This window comes from Rhinoderma darwinii, chromosome 1 (assembly GCF_050947455.1).
Source record: "Rhinoderma darwinii isolate aRhiDar2 chromosome 1, aRhiDar2.hap1, whole genome shotgun sequence".
NCBI classification, from domain to species: Eukaryota; Metazoa; Chordata; class Amphibia; order Anura; family Rhinodermatidae; genus Rhinoderma; species Rhinoderma darwinii.
Window position 1 is genome coordinate 91,387,931 of NC_134687.1, and position 15,527 is coordinate 91,403,457.

At 41.6% G+C, this 15,527-nt stretch overlaps 1 protein-coding gene across 1 annotated transcript in view; it reads right to left on the reverse strand.

The window, feature by feature from the left end:
* The window catches only part of STOX2 (storkhead box 2), a 145,840-nt gene that overhangs the window by 51,995 nt on the left and 78,318 nt on the right, over positions 1–15,527 (reverse strand). The window contains exon 2 of the mRNA XM_075860200.1: positions 10,309–10,461. Within this exon, the coding sequence (XP_075716315.1) occupies positions 10,309–10,461 (153 nt within the window). The remainder of the gene's footprint in view (positions 1–10,308; positions 10,462–15,527) is intronic.

Sequence of the window (15,527 nt, forward strand, 5' to 3'; positions counted from 1 at the left end):
GTGACTTACTTCACAATGATTGTGGCACTGAAAAAACACTGTTCTTTTGCTGAGCAAAGTTAGTTTGTCAGTGGCCATTACTGCAGTTTCGCAGGCCCCACACTCCATTCCTGGCATCCTCAGTGATAGAGTATGAGACTGATGATCTGCCATTAACAAAGCAAACTGCAAAATCGGTTAGCATAGATTTAAAGGTAGTCTTTCAGGGAGGACCAGAGTGAAGTTGAGGCAGATCAGACATGATATCTCGGCGCTTGGGAAGTGCACGGTGCACATTAATTCAAAGATGGTGGAGTACTCATCTTCTCATAAAGATTTGATTGGCGCACACTATGTCCTAGAAGATGAACTGTCTCAACCTAAACCTAAGGTCTATGACCTGAAGGACAGGTCTAGGTGGAACAATGTCTGCGTAAGGGGGATGCCGTAAGGGGAAGTCTATCCCAGAGGCTGAACTGGGAGCTTATTTGCAAAAGCGGCTATAAGCGGTTTTATTAGAGGCGAATGCCATGGACTTCACTGTGGACAGGATCCATAGGGTCCCTAAGCCCATAAACCTTGAACCTTCAGGGCCACTAGACATGTTGGCCCGTATACAATTTTTTTAACATTTAAACATGCCATTCTACAACAACGGAAACGTAAGGTGGCTCTCCCAGAAATCTTTAAGGAACTTTCTGTTTTTCCTGATTTATCTGAGCGACACTTGCCAGAAGGCGTGAGTTTGCATCCACTACAACGATTTTGCGGGACAATGATGTGCCCTTTAAATGGGGATTCCCTGTAAAGTTCATTAACCACAAGACTGGCGTTTCCTATGTCTGCCATACTCCAGAGCACGTTGTGTTTATGGGAACTATTCTTGCGTAAACGGGATCTGCTAAAAGATTTCTACTTCTAATCAGGGAGAAACTGTTCTGGATCGCAAGATTGACCCAGAATGGTCTACAGGCCTGACAGTCGGGAGACTGATGGAGCTACACATGGACACCACTATCTATTAGTGACTGACCCTTTTCTCACTTGCTCGTGAGTCTGAGGGTATGTGCACACACACTAATTACGTCCGTAATTGACGGACGTATTTCGGCCGCAAGTCCCGGACCGAACACAGTGCAGGGAGCCGGGCTCCTAGCATCATACTTATGTACGATGCTAGGAGTCCCTGCCCTGCTGCAGGACAACTGTCCCGTAGTATAATCATGTTTTCAGTACGAGACAGTTGTCTTGCAGCGAGGCAGGGACTCCTAGCATCGTACATAACTATGATGCTAGGAGCCCGGCTCCCTGCACTGTGTTCGGTCCGGGACTTGCGGCCGAAATACGTCCGTCAATTACGGACGTAATTAGTGTGTGTGCACATACCCTTATATTTGCCATGACATGTAGTACCTAGGCATGTTTGTTTATGGTTACAGTAGGTTAATACAGGTATCAGGTTTATTGGTTCATCTGCAAAACTCATGAGGTCCATTAACGTGAAACCAAACTTCTACTGATATGACCGATCAGACCTACACTAGAATTGTACTTCTTTAAACACTATGGTTATTCAATGGTTTTCTTTGAATGTGCGGGGGCTTAATTCCCTATTTAACTACTCCCTCTATTGGAGAAAAAAATCTCAAGGTTAAACGTGATATAGCATGCGTTCAGAAGACCCATCTCCTTGCGGAAGACAACGTCTGATTCATAAATAATTTTCTCATGTTTCATGCTAATGCAATAACTAAGGCCTCATGCACACGACCGTAGTGTTTTTCTGGTCCGCAAATTCCAGGACCGCGTTCCGTGAAATGTCATCCGCAGTTCATCCGTATGTAATCCGCAGTTCATCCGTATGTAATCCGCAAAATGCGGATGAAAAAAAAAAAGCTAGGTAAAACAGGATGACGACAGAACTCATTCCCGGTCGTTGCCTAGCAACACTTCCGCAAATCCGCAAAACTGCGGATGACACACGGAGGTGTATCCGCAATTTCCACGGGCCCATTGACTTCTATTGGCATGTCCGCATCGAATTTGCGGGCCGTAATAAGACATGTCCTGAGTTTCTGCGGCACGGATTTGCGGACATGCGGAGACCCGTGAAAACACGGATAGTGTGTATGGGCCCATAGAAATTAATGGGTCCGCAATTCTCCCGTGGATTTGCGGGGGAATTGCGGACGCAAAAACACGGTCGTGTGCATGAGGCCTTAAAAAGCAGGAGTTTGTATTCTGGTTAAACAATCTGTGGCCTTTACACTTGTGGACACCTACTCTGACCCATGTGGGCGATTTTGCATTGTGGTGCGTAAAATTAATGGTCGATTATTTACCTTCGTAAGAATTTATGCTCCATATAAGGCCCGATCTAAATTTATCTGGAAGGTTCTTAAAAAAAGTAAACCCAATAGTCAAAGGATATTAAATCAATGCTCTTCTTTCTAGAACTTTAGATTTCCCTTTTAGGGTATGTTCACACGCTGAAAACAAAAAAACGCTGTAAAATATGGAGTTGTTTTCAAGGGAAAACAGCCTCTGATTTTCAGCCGTTTTTTAAGTATCAAGTGCTTTTTACAGTTGTTTTTGGAGCGGTTTTTCTATTGACCCAATGAAAAACAGCTCCAAAAACGGCTCAAGAAGTGCCATGCACTTCTTTTTACAGGGCATTTTTTTACATGCCTTTTTTCAAACGGCTGCGTAAAAAACACCTCGTTGGAACAAAACGCAGTTTTTCCCATTGAAATTAATGGCCATATGATTGGAGGCGTTCAGCCTCCGTATTTTTAGCCATTTTTCGGGGCGTTTACGGGCCGAAAAACGTCTGAAAATAGGCGTGTGAACATACCCTTTACCCCTGTTTCTCGAAGAAATTAGCTTGGACGTCTGTTCATAGAAAATAATTTGCATGACATCTGGAGAGATTATCATGCTAATGAAAAGGATTATCCATTTTAGTCTACTAGACATTTATTATATTGATTATTTTTGATAGATAAGGTTGTACTTCCAATGTGTGTTAAAACGGATTTTAAAATAATTTAGTGGTCAGACCGCGCACCAGTCCAATTGACAGTTGATGAGAAATTCTCATTCACCTCATCTTATGTCTGGTGTATGAACCCATTCCTCTTGAGATCCAAGGCTCCATTACTACTCGCCCTACTGAGTTCGGATGAAATTTTGTGGTCAGCACATAAAGCCTACATGCGGGGTATCGGTCTTCAAATAGCTGCCAATAGTAAGAAAAAGAGAGAATTTGGGATTAACTCTACTATGGGGGGGGGGGGGTTAAGGAGTTGGAGGCACAAAATAAAGCGTTCCCTTCAGCAGATATTTAATCTCAATTATCACATTGGAGAATGTAGCTTAGATCATTACTCTTATATGCCTATGAACACAATATGAGAACATTTAATGCTAAGTATTATGTGATAAGGGATAGAGCAAGTGCCTTACTAGCACAGAGAGAAAAGGTTTATGGCAAAATCGAAAATAAATTTAGAGGACAGCACGCATCCACAAATCAGTAATCCCACAGATATAGCTGCTATTGGGCAATACTACAAACTATATAACCTTAGAGGTGACCCACTGATGCATCAGCCCATCACAACGGATATTACGAATTTTCCCTCCTCATTACATTTCCGTACGGTTAGACAATAACAAAGACTTTTTAAATCAACCTTTTTCATTAGAAGAAATACATCTCATACAAAACTTAATAAGGCTCCTCGACCGGACGGTCTCCCGAATAATTATTACAAGCAGTTCAATTCTATCCTCTGTCCTTATCTATTACACCGGTTCTCATATTGGCAATCAATCGGTGCCATTTCCCACACCAATCTGGAAGCCACCATCTCCTCATTGCCAAAACCGGGTAAACCTCCTACCAGACCTGAAAATTTATACTTCTGAATCGGGACTTAAACATTTACTCTTAAAATACTTAGAATTCGCCTTCAGAAAATACTACCATTCCTAATTTTCTTTGACCACGTCAGATTTGGGGCTGATAGACAGTTGAAAGATGGCACCCGTAGGATGATTGATTTCATTAAAATAGCTGAACTATGAAGGTATCCCCAGTCTATTTTTGTCCTTCGATGCTGAAAAAGCCTTTGATAGTGCGCACTGGAGGTTATCTGTATGCTATTCTCTCTAAGTTTGGCCTTGTGGAACATATTTAACAAATCGGTTATGGCTTTATACACCAACCCAAATGCTAAAGACCTGGCATCTGGATTATGATCTTTGAAATTTAACAGCAATGAAACTCAACAGGGGTGCCCGCTGTCACCGATTATTTTTGCTTTAGTGATAGAACCCCTGGCAGAGTCCATTCAACCTAATTGGAACATTCATGGTATACAAGTGGGCTCTGAGTTTCATCCTATAGGTATTTAAGGGTCCCTGTGCAAAAACAGTATACGAACCTCTTGCTATCCAATTTCTCTTTATAGACCACCCTCTTATGTCTCTCTAACAATCAGAAATAGTTAGCCGTAAAATGTATTGGCTCAGGCATTTACATGCAATCTAATGGACAGAAGAAGGCTGCTTTAACGTGACAGTGGGCCTCCTTACCTGCTGTGCAGTTGAAGAGGCTGCACCAATGGTATGTCCGCCCTGTTGGAGATGATGAGATCTTTAGGTGTAAGGATCCTTCCATGTCCTTACCTGCTGTTATGGAAACTCTAGAGAGATTCTCTAGATTTTCATTTAAAAAATGTAATGCCTCTAAGTTGCTTCTTTGCCCTTGCTTCTACCCATTCCCATTTCTTCTTACGTGAAACTCCCTCTCTAGGGCATGCCCCTTTGTGTGGACAGAGGAAGGGATTCCGTACTTAGGGATAATACTGTGCTTGCCACTAAGCTCCATAATTTTCAAAAATATTCACAAATTATGTAAGTCTTTGAAACCTGAGATGGATAGAATTTACAAATCAAAAGTGGTCTTGGATAGATAGGATACAATCTTTTAACCCGTTAGTGACCGCCAATACGCCTTTTAACGGCGGCCACTAACGGGCTTTATTCTTATGCATATGCCTTTTTACGGCACTGCATCAGGATAAAGTAAACAGAGCAGGGAGCCGTCAAATCTACCTGCCAGAGGCAGCTGAGGGCTGGGGGCGTCCCTGCTCTGCCGTGTGAGATCAATATTAGTATCGATCTCACCCGTTTAACCCTTCAGATGCGGTGCACAATAGCGTGCACTGCATCGGAGTGGTTTTGGATACAGTGTGTTTGGTTCAACTTTCTAAATACTTTTTTTTTTAAATTATTTTAACTTTTTGAGATACAGTTGCTTTGTCTTCTGTATACAGAGCAGCTGTATCTAGCGCTTAAACCTGTATCTGTCAGGTCAGCAGGACAGACGGGTTCAGTGACAGCGGGTCCTGTGTCTCGAATAACAGGTGGATCCTGCGTGTCAATCACATCTAAGTTACGAACTTAGATGTGATTGGTAACAGCTCGATCCTGCGTGTCACAGACTGAACCAGTCTGTCCCGCTGACCTGACAGATACAGGTTTAAAGCGGCTCTGTCACCAGATTATAAGTGCTCTATCTCCTACATAGTCTGATCGGCGCTGTAATGTAGATAACAGCAGTGGTTTTTATTTTGAAAAACGATCATTTTTGAGCAAGTTATGAGCAATTTTAGATTTATGCTAATTCGTTTCTTAAAGACCAACTGGGCGTGTTTTTACTTTTGACCAAGTGGGTGTTGTAAAGAAGTGTATGAGGCCGACCAATCAGTGACCAATCAGCCTCATACACTTCTCATTGTTCCAGCCCAGCTTCGTTCACTGCATAATCGCACTGTGCTGTGGATCATGCTGGGCTGGAACAATGAGAAGTGTATGAGGCTGATTAGTCACTGATTGGTCTGCTTCATACACTTCTTTACAACACCCACTTGGTCAAAAGTAAAAACACGCCCAGTTGGTCCTTAAGAAACTAATTAGCATAAATCTAAAATTGCTCATAACTTGCTATAAAATGATCGTTTTTCAAAATAAAAACCACTGCTGTTATCTACATTACAGCGCCGATCACATTATGTAGGAGATAGGGCACTTCTAATCTGGTCTAGAAAGTTGAACTAAACACACTGATAGACATTTTTATAAATAAATAATAATTTCAAAAAGGTGTACATAGCCTTCAAATACACTGCCAGATTCCATGAATCTACCCTTCATGTTAAAATGGGAGACAGAATTACACACCCCCACACCTCCCTCTCAATGGCAGCAAGCTTTTCTTGTGGACTTCCTGTAGTTCATCAAGTATCAATTATATTAAACAGGTTAAAAAGGATTCAGTTACGTTGATATTTGACTACAAACAGATTATCCTATTGTATTCTGGGTTTTCTCAACTGTCCTGGAAAAATTGCTCAGAGATGAGATCTTAGTCATTACTGGTGGTTTTGACCTAAGGTTTATTAATTTTGGTTGGAAGGGTTTACAATACTTTTCTCCATTACATCCACTGTGACTTTAGCCTTAAGGTCCTATTACACGGCCCGATATAGGCCGTGAAAACGAGCGCTGATCAACGAGTTACTCCGATCGCTCGTCACCATACATTTCCATCATGTCGGAAGCATATCTCCCAATTTACACAGGAAGAGGTGCTGCCGATAGCGATAATATTACTTGCTGCATAAACGATACACTCAGCCAATGAATGAGCGTTTTCTCGTTCATCGGCTGATCGTTGCCCTGTTTACACAGGGCAATGATAGGGAACGAGCGTTCATATGAACGATCGTTTGCCAAATTAGCCAGTGTAAAAGGGCCCTTATTTAATGTAGGCCTTTCAAATTTTCCATATAACCTCAGACGGCTTCTATCGCTCATATTCTTACTTCTGCCAGACAATGTATTGACCCCAAGTGGAAAAATCCTGAAACTCTTATTTGCGAAAGTTAACTCTTACCTGTAACATGTGCTTCTTATGGTTAGGAATAAGCAACATTTGGAGTTATTGCAAAAAAGATGGTCTATTTGTTGTCTTGTTCTTTGGCACAACAGCCTTCCCTGTTCTAGTAGGTTGGACATAGAGTGCTGATGATATTACACCCCCCCCTTATCTTCCTCCTTCCCCCCTTCTTTTCCATCTCTACCTACCTAGTCTTGACATTCTCCTCCACTCTCTCTCTTACTTGCTTGAACAAGTATAGTCTTGAGGAACATGGGACTTTCAGCGTTATAAATCTTGGGGTATCAGTTATGTAATAACGTTGGTTAACATTGCTGTGATTTCATACTGACCTGTGCATCTGTCTTTATATGGAAACAAAAAAAACCTATATACCTGTTATTTAAAACAAAGCAGCAGCACCATCAAATGTTAATAAAAACACATGGTTAAAAAAAAAAAAATAAACTGCATGGAACAGTCCATCCTTACAGCCAGGGGTGGGGTCCGGCCGTTTCTCCCGAAACGGTTGTTAAAATTACAGCCGGTTCGCAGAACCAGGTGAAGTGGGAAGTCGGAACCCTGCACTCAATTGTATTCGCGTCCTTAGGACGCGGATACAATTGTGTTCACTAGCGCTGCCCTGGCGAGGCATATGATTCGGCGCTTTAGTGATGATTCAATCTGCGCGATTAAGTCATCGCGTCGCACCGCTCGAGGACTGGCATCGATAGAGGATGGAGCGGCAACGGTACAGGTAAGCATATAATATTTTTTTCCTTTTATTGTGGGCAGTGTTGGGGGCCTTAACTATAGGGGACAATAACTATAGCGGAGTACTATATAGGGGCACCAACTACAGGGGAGGACTATATAAGGGGCACCAACTACAGGGGAGGACTATATAGGGGGCACCAACTACAGGGGAGGACTATATAGGGGACAATAACTAGAGGACTATATAGGGGACAATAACTTCAGGAGAGCACTAACCTCAGGGAAGGACTATATAGGGGGCATGAACCACAGGGGAGGACGATATACGGGCACGAACTACAGGAGAGGACGATATACGGGCACGAACTACAGGAGAGGACGATATAGGGGGCACGAACTACAGGGAACGCTACTATCTTCAGAGGACACTATGGGGAGCACTCTCTACGGGGGGCTCTATGAGAGACACTATAGGGGGTTTTACACTGGGCAACTATCGGGTAGACCAGCGTTCTAAGAACGCCCGTTGCCAATAATGTGTAAATAGGGCAGCGATCAGCAGATGAACGAGAAAATGCTCCATTATCTGCTGGTCGTATCGTCTTAAAAAAGTTAAATATTATCGTTGTCGGCAGCACATCTCCTTGTTTGTAAACAGGGAGACGCGCAGCTGACATGATAATGTATGGGGAGGAGTGATTGGAGTAACGACCGCTTGTCCCCAGCCATAGCTCTGTGTGACAGGAGCAAACGAGCGCCTATCAACGATGTATCGTTGATTGGCGCTCACTGCATCTGCCGAATATCCGCAGGCGTAAAAGGCCCCGTGTGTGGTGTATTACTTTACAGTGTTTGACACAATTTTATTCATGGACACAGTGTATAGTACAATTATATTACATACAACACCAGAACCAAGCTCAGTACATACATATATATATATATCAAATTCCCTGTGGTTGCCATTGAAGCCTGTCAGCAACATATGGACTGATGTTTATAGTCTATAATTTTCCTATGTGGCTCAGAATACAGACTTGTATAAAACAGCCAGCATGCAGTTTATGGGCTACAAGGAAGCGGATGGGTATTTGTTTTTTTACTTTTTGGTGTGGTGGGATGATCCTGCTTGAAGCAAGAACACCTCTGCTATTGAGAATACTTTAGGGAGTTGTAGAGAATGCAATGCCCCAATATATACAGTTAGTATATTCAAACCAGAAGTATACAATAACTATTGTGGTAATAAAATACTCTATACAGAATAGTTTAAGTTTGATTTTATCCGTATGTAAGGAAAATAAAGTTAACTGAGGCACCCATCATTTTATAAGCTTCTCTTTTTTTATTACACACATATATTCAGGCATTCGGTTTCCAGGTCTATTGGTAGTAAAACGCAGTCGCCCGGGAGAGGAAAGGAAGCAGAGAGAGGAGCGAAGGAGTGAGTTGAAAAGGTGAGAGAGCTTGTTTGAAGTAACACGTGAATGTAATAAAGAGAATTTAAGATTAAGATGGATTCCTGAGCAAGGTTTCTTATTTTTCATCCCCAGCTGTTCCAAGGTCTGAAGTAGGAAGGAGACTGGGATATCACTTCAGGTACAAAAGTAATTTGATTCCTGTTCTGCTCCGATATAAGGGTGAGATTTGTGAAAATGTCCCTCTCTAGGAAACAATTTCTTTTGCGTCTTAACTATGAGACATCAGTTGGAATGTAGACTGTGATTCATTCCATGCTAATTAAATGTAATACAAGCCTGTTGAATTTAGGGGAAAAAAATTTCACCTCTAGAGCAGCAGAGTCATTTGGGCATTTACTGCTACACATATTGTAGTACTTAGGACTGAAGGAAAAGCTACACAATTTAAGGTGTGGAATATAGAGAAATCTTATCTGTGGTCAATGTCTGGCGTTTTAGCCACACAAATACTTTTCGGTCATCCCCCAAGTAGGGACAGCCACCCCTCCTACCACTATTTACAGTAGAGATGGTGTTTCTATGTTGGTTAAGTAACAATTTGATTCCACCTTATCAAAGATCATGCACAAGAAGGAATTAATGGTAAGATTTGACACTTAGATGTAAGGTATAAAAAAAATAAAAATTAAAGTAAAACATTCCGAGAGGCTACTTGCTTGCCTCCTTTCCCTTCTCTTGGGAGAGGAAGGCAGCGTGCCCATGGCATAGAGGGATTGGTTAACCAGAGCTGGTCCACCCCCATAGCAGCTGCACGGATAACCTACATGGTATACATACCCCTTACCTTAAAAAAAAAGTGGTTGATGTGAAGTAAGGCATCTAGAAAAGTAATATCTGCTGCTATGTGGGTTGGAACGTGCCCACGGTGATTGTCACCTCCCTTCTGCCACACAACACTGGACAGAAAACCAGCCCACACAAGGTAAAGTATGACTGGAACTCTGCTGGAAAATATGATTATCCTGAAAATTAGGTCTGATTATCCTGAAAATAAGCGTAGGAAGTCTTAAGGGTAACAATCTTAACATTGCTAAGATCACACATTTAAATTATGGTCTTTTTAAGATATAGCTATGTTATAAAGTAACTGACATGTCTTAACATAGAGAGAAAAAGAAAGAAAAAAGAAAAAAAAATGTGAAAAGAAAGAAAGAAAACACAAGTGCACAGAAAGTCCATGTTTACCTGGGAAACAGGTGGTCAGGTGCTCCATTAGTGCTTCTTGCGTGACAGGTTTTCTTGCAGAGTTCATAGCGGAGATGGCCAAGCAAAGGATTTCCCCAAGAGGGATAAACTGTGACTGGCTGATTGGAGACATACTGATGGGCGAAACATCACCTGCGTAGAACAAGAAACGTATGTCATATACAGTGTTCTCAATGAGGACATATATACATAACGTACCTGAATCACTCATACACCACAGTCACGGATTACATAGCAATATTTAATTGTACAAGTGACAAATCCACTGTTCCCAGCTGAATACTTTCATTCACTTGAAGTTGCAGCAATATACAAGCGGGGCCAGAAAAGGAAATGTTATGTGGGCCTCTTGGAGGAGAGGATTACAATAATTTACAAGCACTAGGCGTGGGAATAAGGAATTAGCGTAATGTGCTTTGTAATTACAATTTCGATATTCCACTGCTTGCAAAGCATCCCTATAAAGGGTGCGACCAGTTCATTTCTCACAGTAAAACCTGAAAGAACATTTCTGAGAATTCTATCGTGGCAACAGAAAAGTTTGACTGGCAGTGCATGCTGGCAGATAAAAGTGAATCAGAAATTCACCAAGTGCATTTACTAGCAGAATAGATTAGGAAAGCGCTTAAAAGGGTTATCCGGGATGTGAATTATTATTTTTGTGTTTTTTTTGTTTATTGGGGGTTGGAAATAAGTTAATCCAAAAAAGCAATACTTACCTATCCTTGCCCCCCGGCAATCTAGCACTGTCGCTCCAGCGGCACTTTTACATGCACGTAGCATGTAACCATTAGAGCCAAATAAGACAGCTCAGCAGGGCTCGCTGGTGACTAATCAGATTTCTGGTATAAATTCCAGAAATACAACATATGACCGATGAGCCCTCTGATTGGCTGCAGCGGTCACATGCTACGTGCATGTAAACAACCACCGAGAGTGCCGCCTGAGCGTTAGTGCTGGATCGCCGGGGGCAAGGATAGGTAAGTATTTCACATCCCGAACAACCCCTTTTAATAGCGATTCTCTAAAATGGTGTATGTTATTGGAAATTTCATTAAAAAAAGAATTAAAAATATTGCAGGGCTGCCGAAATTTCTGATGCCTATCCTTTTCCGGAGAATCCATTCATAAACGATTATAAACCATTTTGGTTGATAGGAAATAGACTACAAAGTAAAACAAAAGTTGAGAAGCAAAAAGAGAAATTTGCAGACATTAAGCAACTTTCTAAGGCCCCATGCACACGACCGTAAAAATCGTCCGTAATTGCGAACCCATTCACTTCTATTGGATACCTTCCTGTTTATTTACGGGAAGGTGTCCGGGCCATAGAAAGTCGCCACAAAAGACAGGACATGTCCTATCTTTTGCTTTTTACGGACCTTGCTCCCATACTTTGAATGGCAGCACGGGCCGAAAATGTGTGAGGCTGTCCGCGGCCGTCCATGCCCGCAATCACGGGCATGGCCGTCTGCAAGAGGCATAAATAGTCCTCATTAAAAACGTCCTACCATTTTGCCATTGTATAGTCTGTGTAACTCCTGTACATAGCTGGTTGTGCTGAAGTTTCGGACATAAATCGGACAGCCCACAGCTCTTGGCTGTGCCGGCTCTCTGCTCTCCCCCCTCCCTTCTCTTACGTTACAGATAGCAGCAGGGAGAGGTTGCACACAGTGTGTAGAGGGCAAAAGCATCCAAGTCATCAGGGAGGGCAGAATACACAGGTGGTCAGTATCAGAGTGAAGATAGAAGGAAGAGCAGACACAGCATTCTGCAGGACAAGGAGGGAGAGATCACACAGGCTGTGTAGCACCCAGACTATGCAGGGAGAGGAAGGGGGGGGGGGGGAAATCACACACTTTTGCATCAGTGTCTTTTAGCACAAGGGAACGCGATCGGTCATGGGCTATAGTAGGGTAAAACAGTACAGGAATGAAGCGGTGCTGATACATGAGCTAGTAAAGGAAGCAGCATCCTGAATTCATAGGAATCAGCATCCAGCATGTATTACTAGAAAGGACATGACCACATGAGAAAAGTCTGCACCTAGAAGCAGGTTATAAATGGACATGAGAGCATCCCAAAACTTATATGGAAAAAATATATTTTTACATGTCAAAGTTGTCCTTAGCCTTTTAGAAGGTTCTAAATATATTCTGGAAAGTAGTCAAAATTTTTTCAAGTATCAAAAATAAAGGCTTTCAAAGAGAAGATAAAACTTTGGAAAACCAGCTGAGCCTAATTTAGAGCAGTCAATAGTCCAGGTCCCATTTACAGACGTTCATAAATTGCAGTTAATGGATTTTTGACAATGGGGTCCGCAACCTAAGAGAATTTACAATTCCTTAGTATAAAGTATTACTGATCTGCCCCTGCATTTTGATGCAGCTAGCCCTTACTAGATGATACACAAAATACTGGTGTACCGTTGTATAAGACATATGTAAATTATACACCGCTACAAATATGAATATGTAATACATAGGATGTACCGTCTCCAAAACCATATTAATACTTTTCAAAACAATGTCGAAAAATAGGGATATGAAAGATATTTGAATGGTAAGTGATAGAGACAAATGCAAGTATTATGACAAGTTATTGTTTGGTGTTTTACCTTCATTATGTTAAGTTAATTTTTGCCCAGTCCATTGTCAAGATCACTAAAATCAACCCTATGGACCTGTGATGCAAGGGGCTGCAACCAGGAGCGGTCCTAAACCCTTCTGCTCCAAAGAATAATCTACTCATCACTTTGTCTAAAATTGTACAGTACAAAAAATACTTCAGGTCCAAGCAGAGGGAATATATATTTATACAGAGGTAGGGGCCGACCATTGCACCACGTCCAGGTTGTCATGATTTGGAGAAAGCAGACCCTTTAGCTCTCCATATCAGAGGGTGCTAGGTATGGAAGATTATGGGTGATAGGAGATCGACTGACTTGGGCTAAAACTGAGGTTTACTTTAAGAGACAGATTTCAGTAAAGATTTTTTTTTCTTTTTTCGTTTGCTCGCCACAAGGGGTAGAAGTACTGTAGTTATAGACATAAATTTTATGGAAAAAGTCAGTTCAGTGTAAAAGTAACATGTACGTAGTCCTATAGTGTATCGTCCATGGCTTAGCATATATTTATTTAATAATACACACAAAACCTTATTTTAGAACAAGATAAAACGGTTATAGATTTTAAAAATATTCTAGAAGACGGTACAAATCTGGCTTTGTGTATTTTATGGAGTCCAATAACTTTACTGTCAGAGGGGTCGGAGAATGTGCCATGCTTCAGCTCATGCCAGGCTGCGGGTTATGAAGGGACTGCATCACTACAAGATGGTAACTTTCACTATGTTTTATACATTTCCAATCTCAATGTAAAGGCTGAATGCACAACAATGAATGTTCCTCTAAGTAACTAGGAAATGTCTGTAGGCCATGTAACATGAGATGAAAGTTATTCACAATATCCACGTCAGTTATATTCTCTATACAGGCAGATGTATACAGGAAGAAACTGGAAAATAAAAACGGAGTACTGACTGCACGATTCACATTCAGTAACAGATTACCTTTCCGTTCCCACATAATGGGATATTGCATATATTCTAAATAATCTGATTCTTCCCCTAGCAAACATAAGTAACCTGGGGTACAACTAAATATTGGAGCCAGTGTAAGGGCTCCTTCAAAATTTTTCAGGCGTTTGTAATAGCAAATTTTAATGTACTTAGAGATGCTGAGTTTTGAATAAAAAAAAACCAAAAACACGAAAAAACAAAAACAAAAAAAAACACCTCTGTTCCCCAAAAACTCCACAAGCCAAAAGTATGTAGGCTCTCTCATATTTTACTATAGACTTTTAAGTAACATCTGCACTGTTTTTGGGCCCCCCAAAAAAAAGCCTCCTAAAACAGGAGTAGAAGCTGTACGTGTGTGAATCCAGCCTAAGGGTATGTTCAGACGGCTTATTTTCGGGCCGTTTGAAAAATCTGAAGCAGAACGCCTCCAAACATCTGCCCATTGATTTCAATGGGAAAACCGGCATTCTGTTCTGACGGGGCGTATTTTTACGCAGCGGTTTTTAAAAACGGCCGTGTAAAAAAACGCCCGCGAAAAAGAAGTGCATGTCACTTCTTGAGAAGTTTTTCATGGACTCTATAGAAAAACAACTCCAAAAACGTCCGTAAAAAACGCGAGTTGCTTAAAAACGCCTGAAAATCAGGAGCGGTTTTCCCTTTCAGACGTTTTTTTTAGTAAGTGTGTGAACATACCCTTAAAAGGATATATTAGGGAACTGCATAAAAAAATGTTTTTCCTAATACTGTGTAAAAATAAGAATCACCTTCTAGCCGCAGTGTTCCAATAATAACCTACAAAAATGCCGCAATATCTAAAGTCTCTGCAGATGCCATGCAGACCAACCTGGAAGATGAAAGCTATTCTTGGACAGCCTGTAGTCTGAAATTCATTAAAATGATAAAATGATAATGATTCAGCTGGGTCTGCATTGCATGGGTAGAAAATATAAAATTATCCACAACCCTGGGAGGGAGCGCTTACAACAATAAGTTCCGCAACGCCCCTCTAAATGTGAGGTTTCACTTTACAAGTATTATACATACACAAAAGCAATCCATTCACATGCATGGCTCTAAGGGCTTATTCAGACGAACGTTGCGTTTTTGCGTCATCCGTGTATGATGCGCGGCTGCGTGATTTTCGCGCAGCCGCCATCATAGAGATAAGTCTAGTCGACGTCAGTCACTGTTCAGGGTGCTGAAAGAGTTATACATGAGTAATAGTGTAGAAGGAAGAGGGAAATGGGAGGAAACCTCCAGCTCACCGATCTGACACTCCTGTGTTGGTAATCGCCCGGGTCAGCCGCGACGGCACACGGCAGCAATAGTAGAAAAAACCAGAGAGGATCCAGCGATAGTGATGTCAAAAATAGGAAAAACTACGTTTCCACTTTATTGAATACAAGCTATCAGAGCTTGAAGTAGAACAACAGGAGGAAAAAACAAGGTGGTGATGCGGCAATAGAATAGCCTACGCGTTTCAAGAACTAGGCTGTGCTCTTAGTCATGGCTGATCGGCAGTTAACTCTTTCAGCACCCTCGACAGTAAATGCCGATCACAATATCGAGAAACCTGTTAAAAAAAAAGAAAAAGTTCGTACTTACCGAGAACTTCCCTC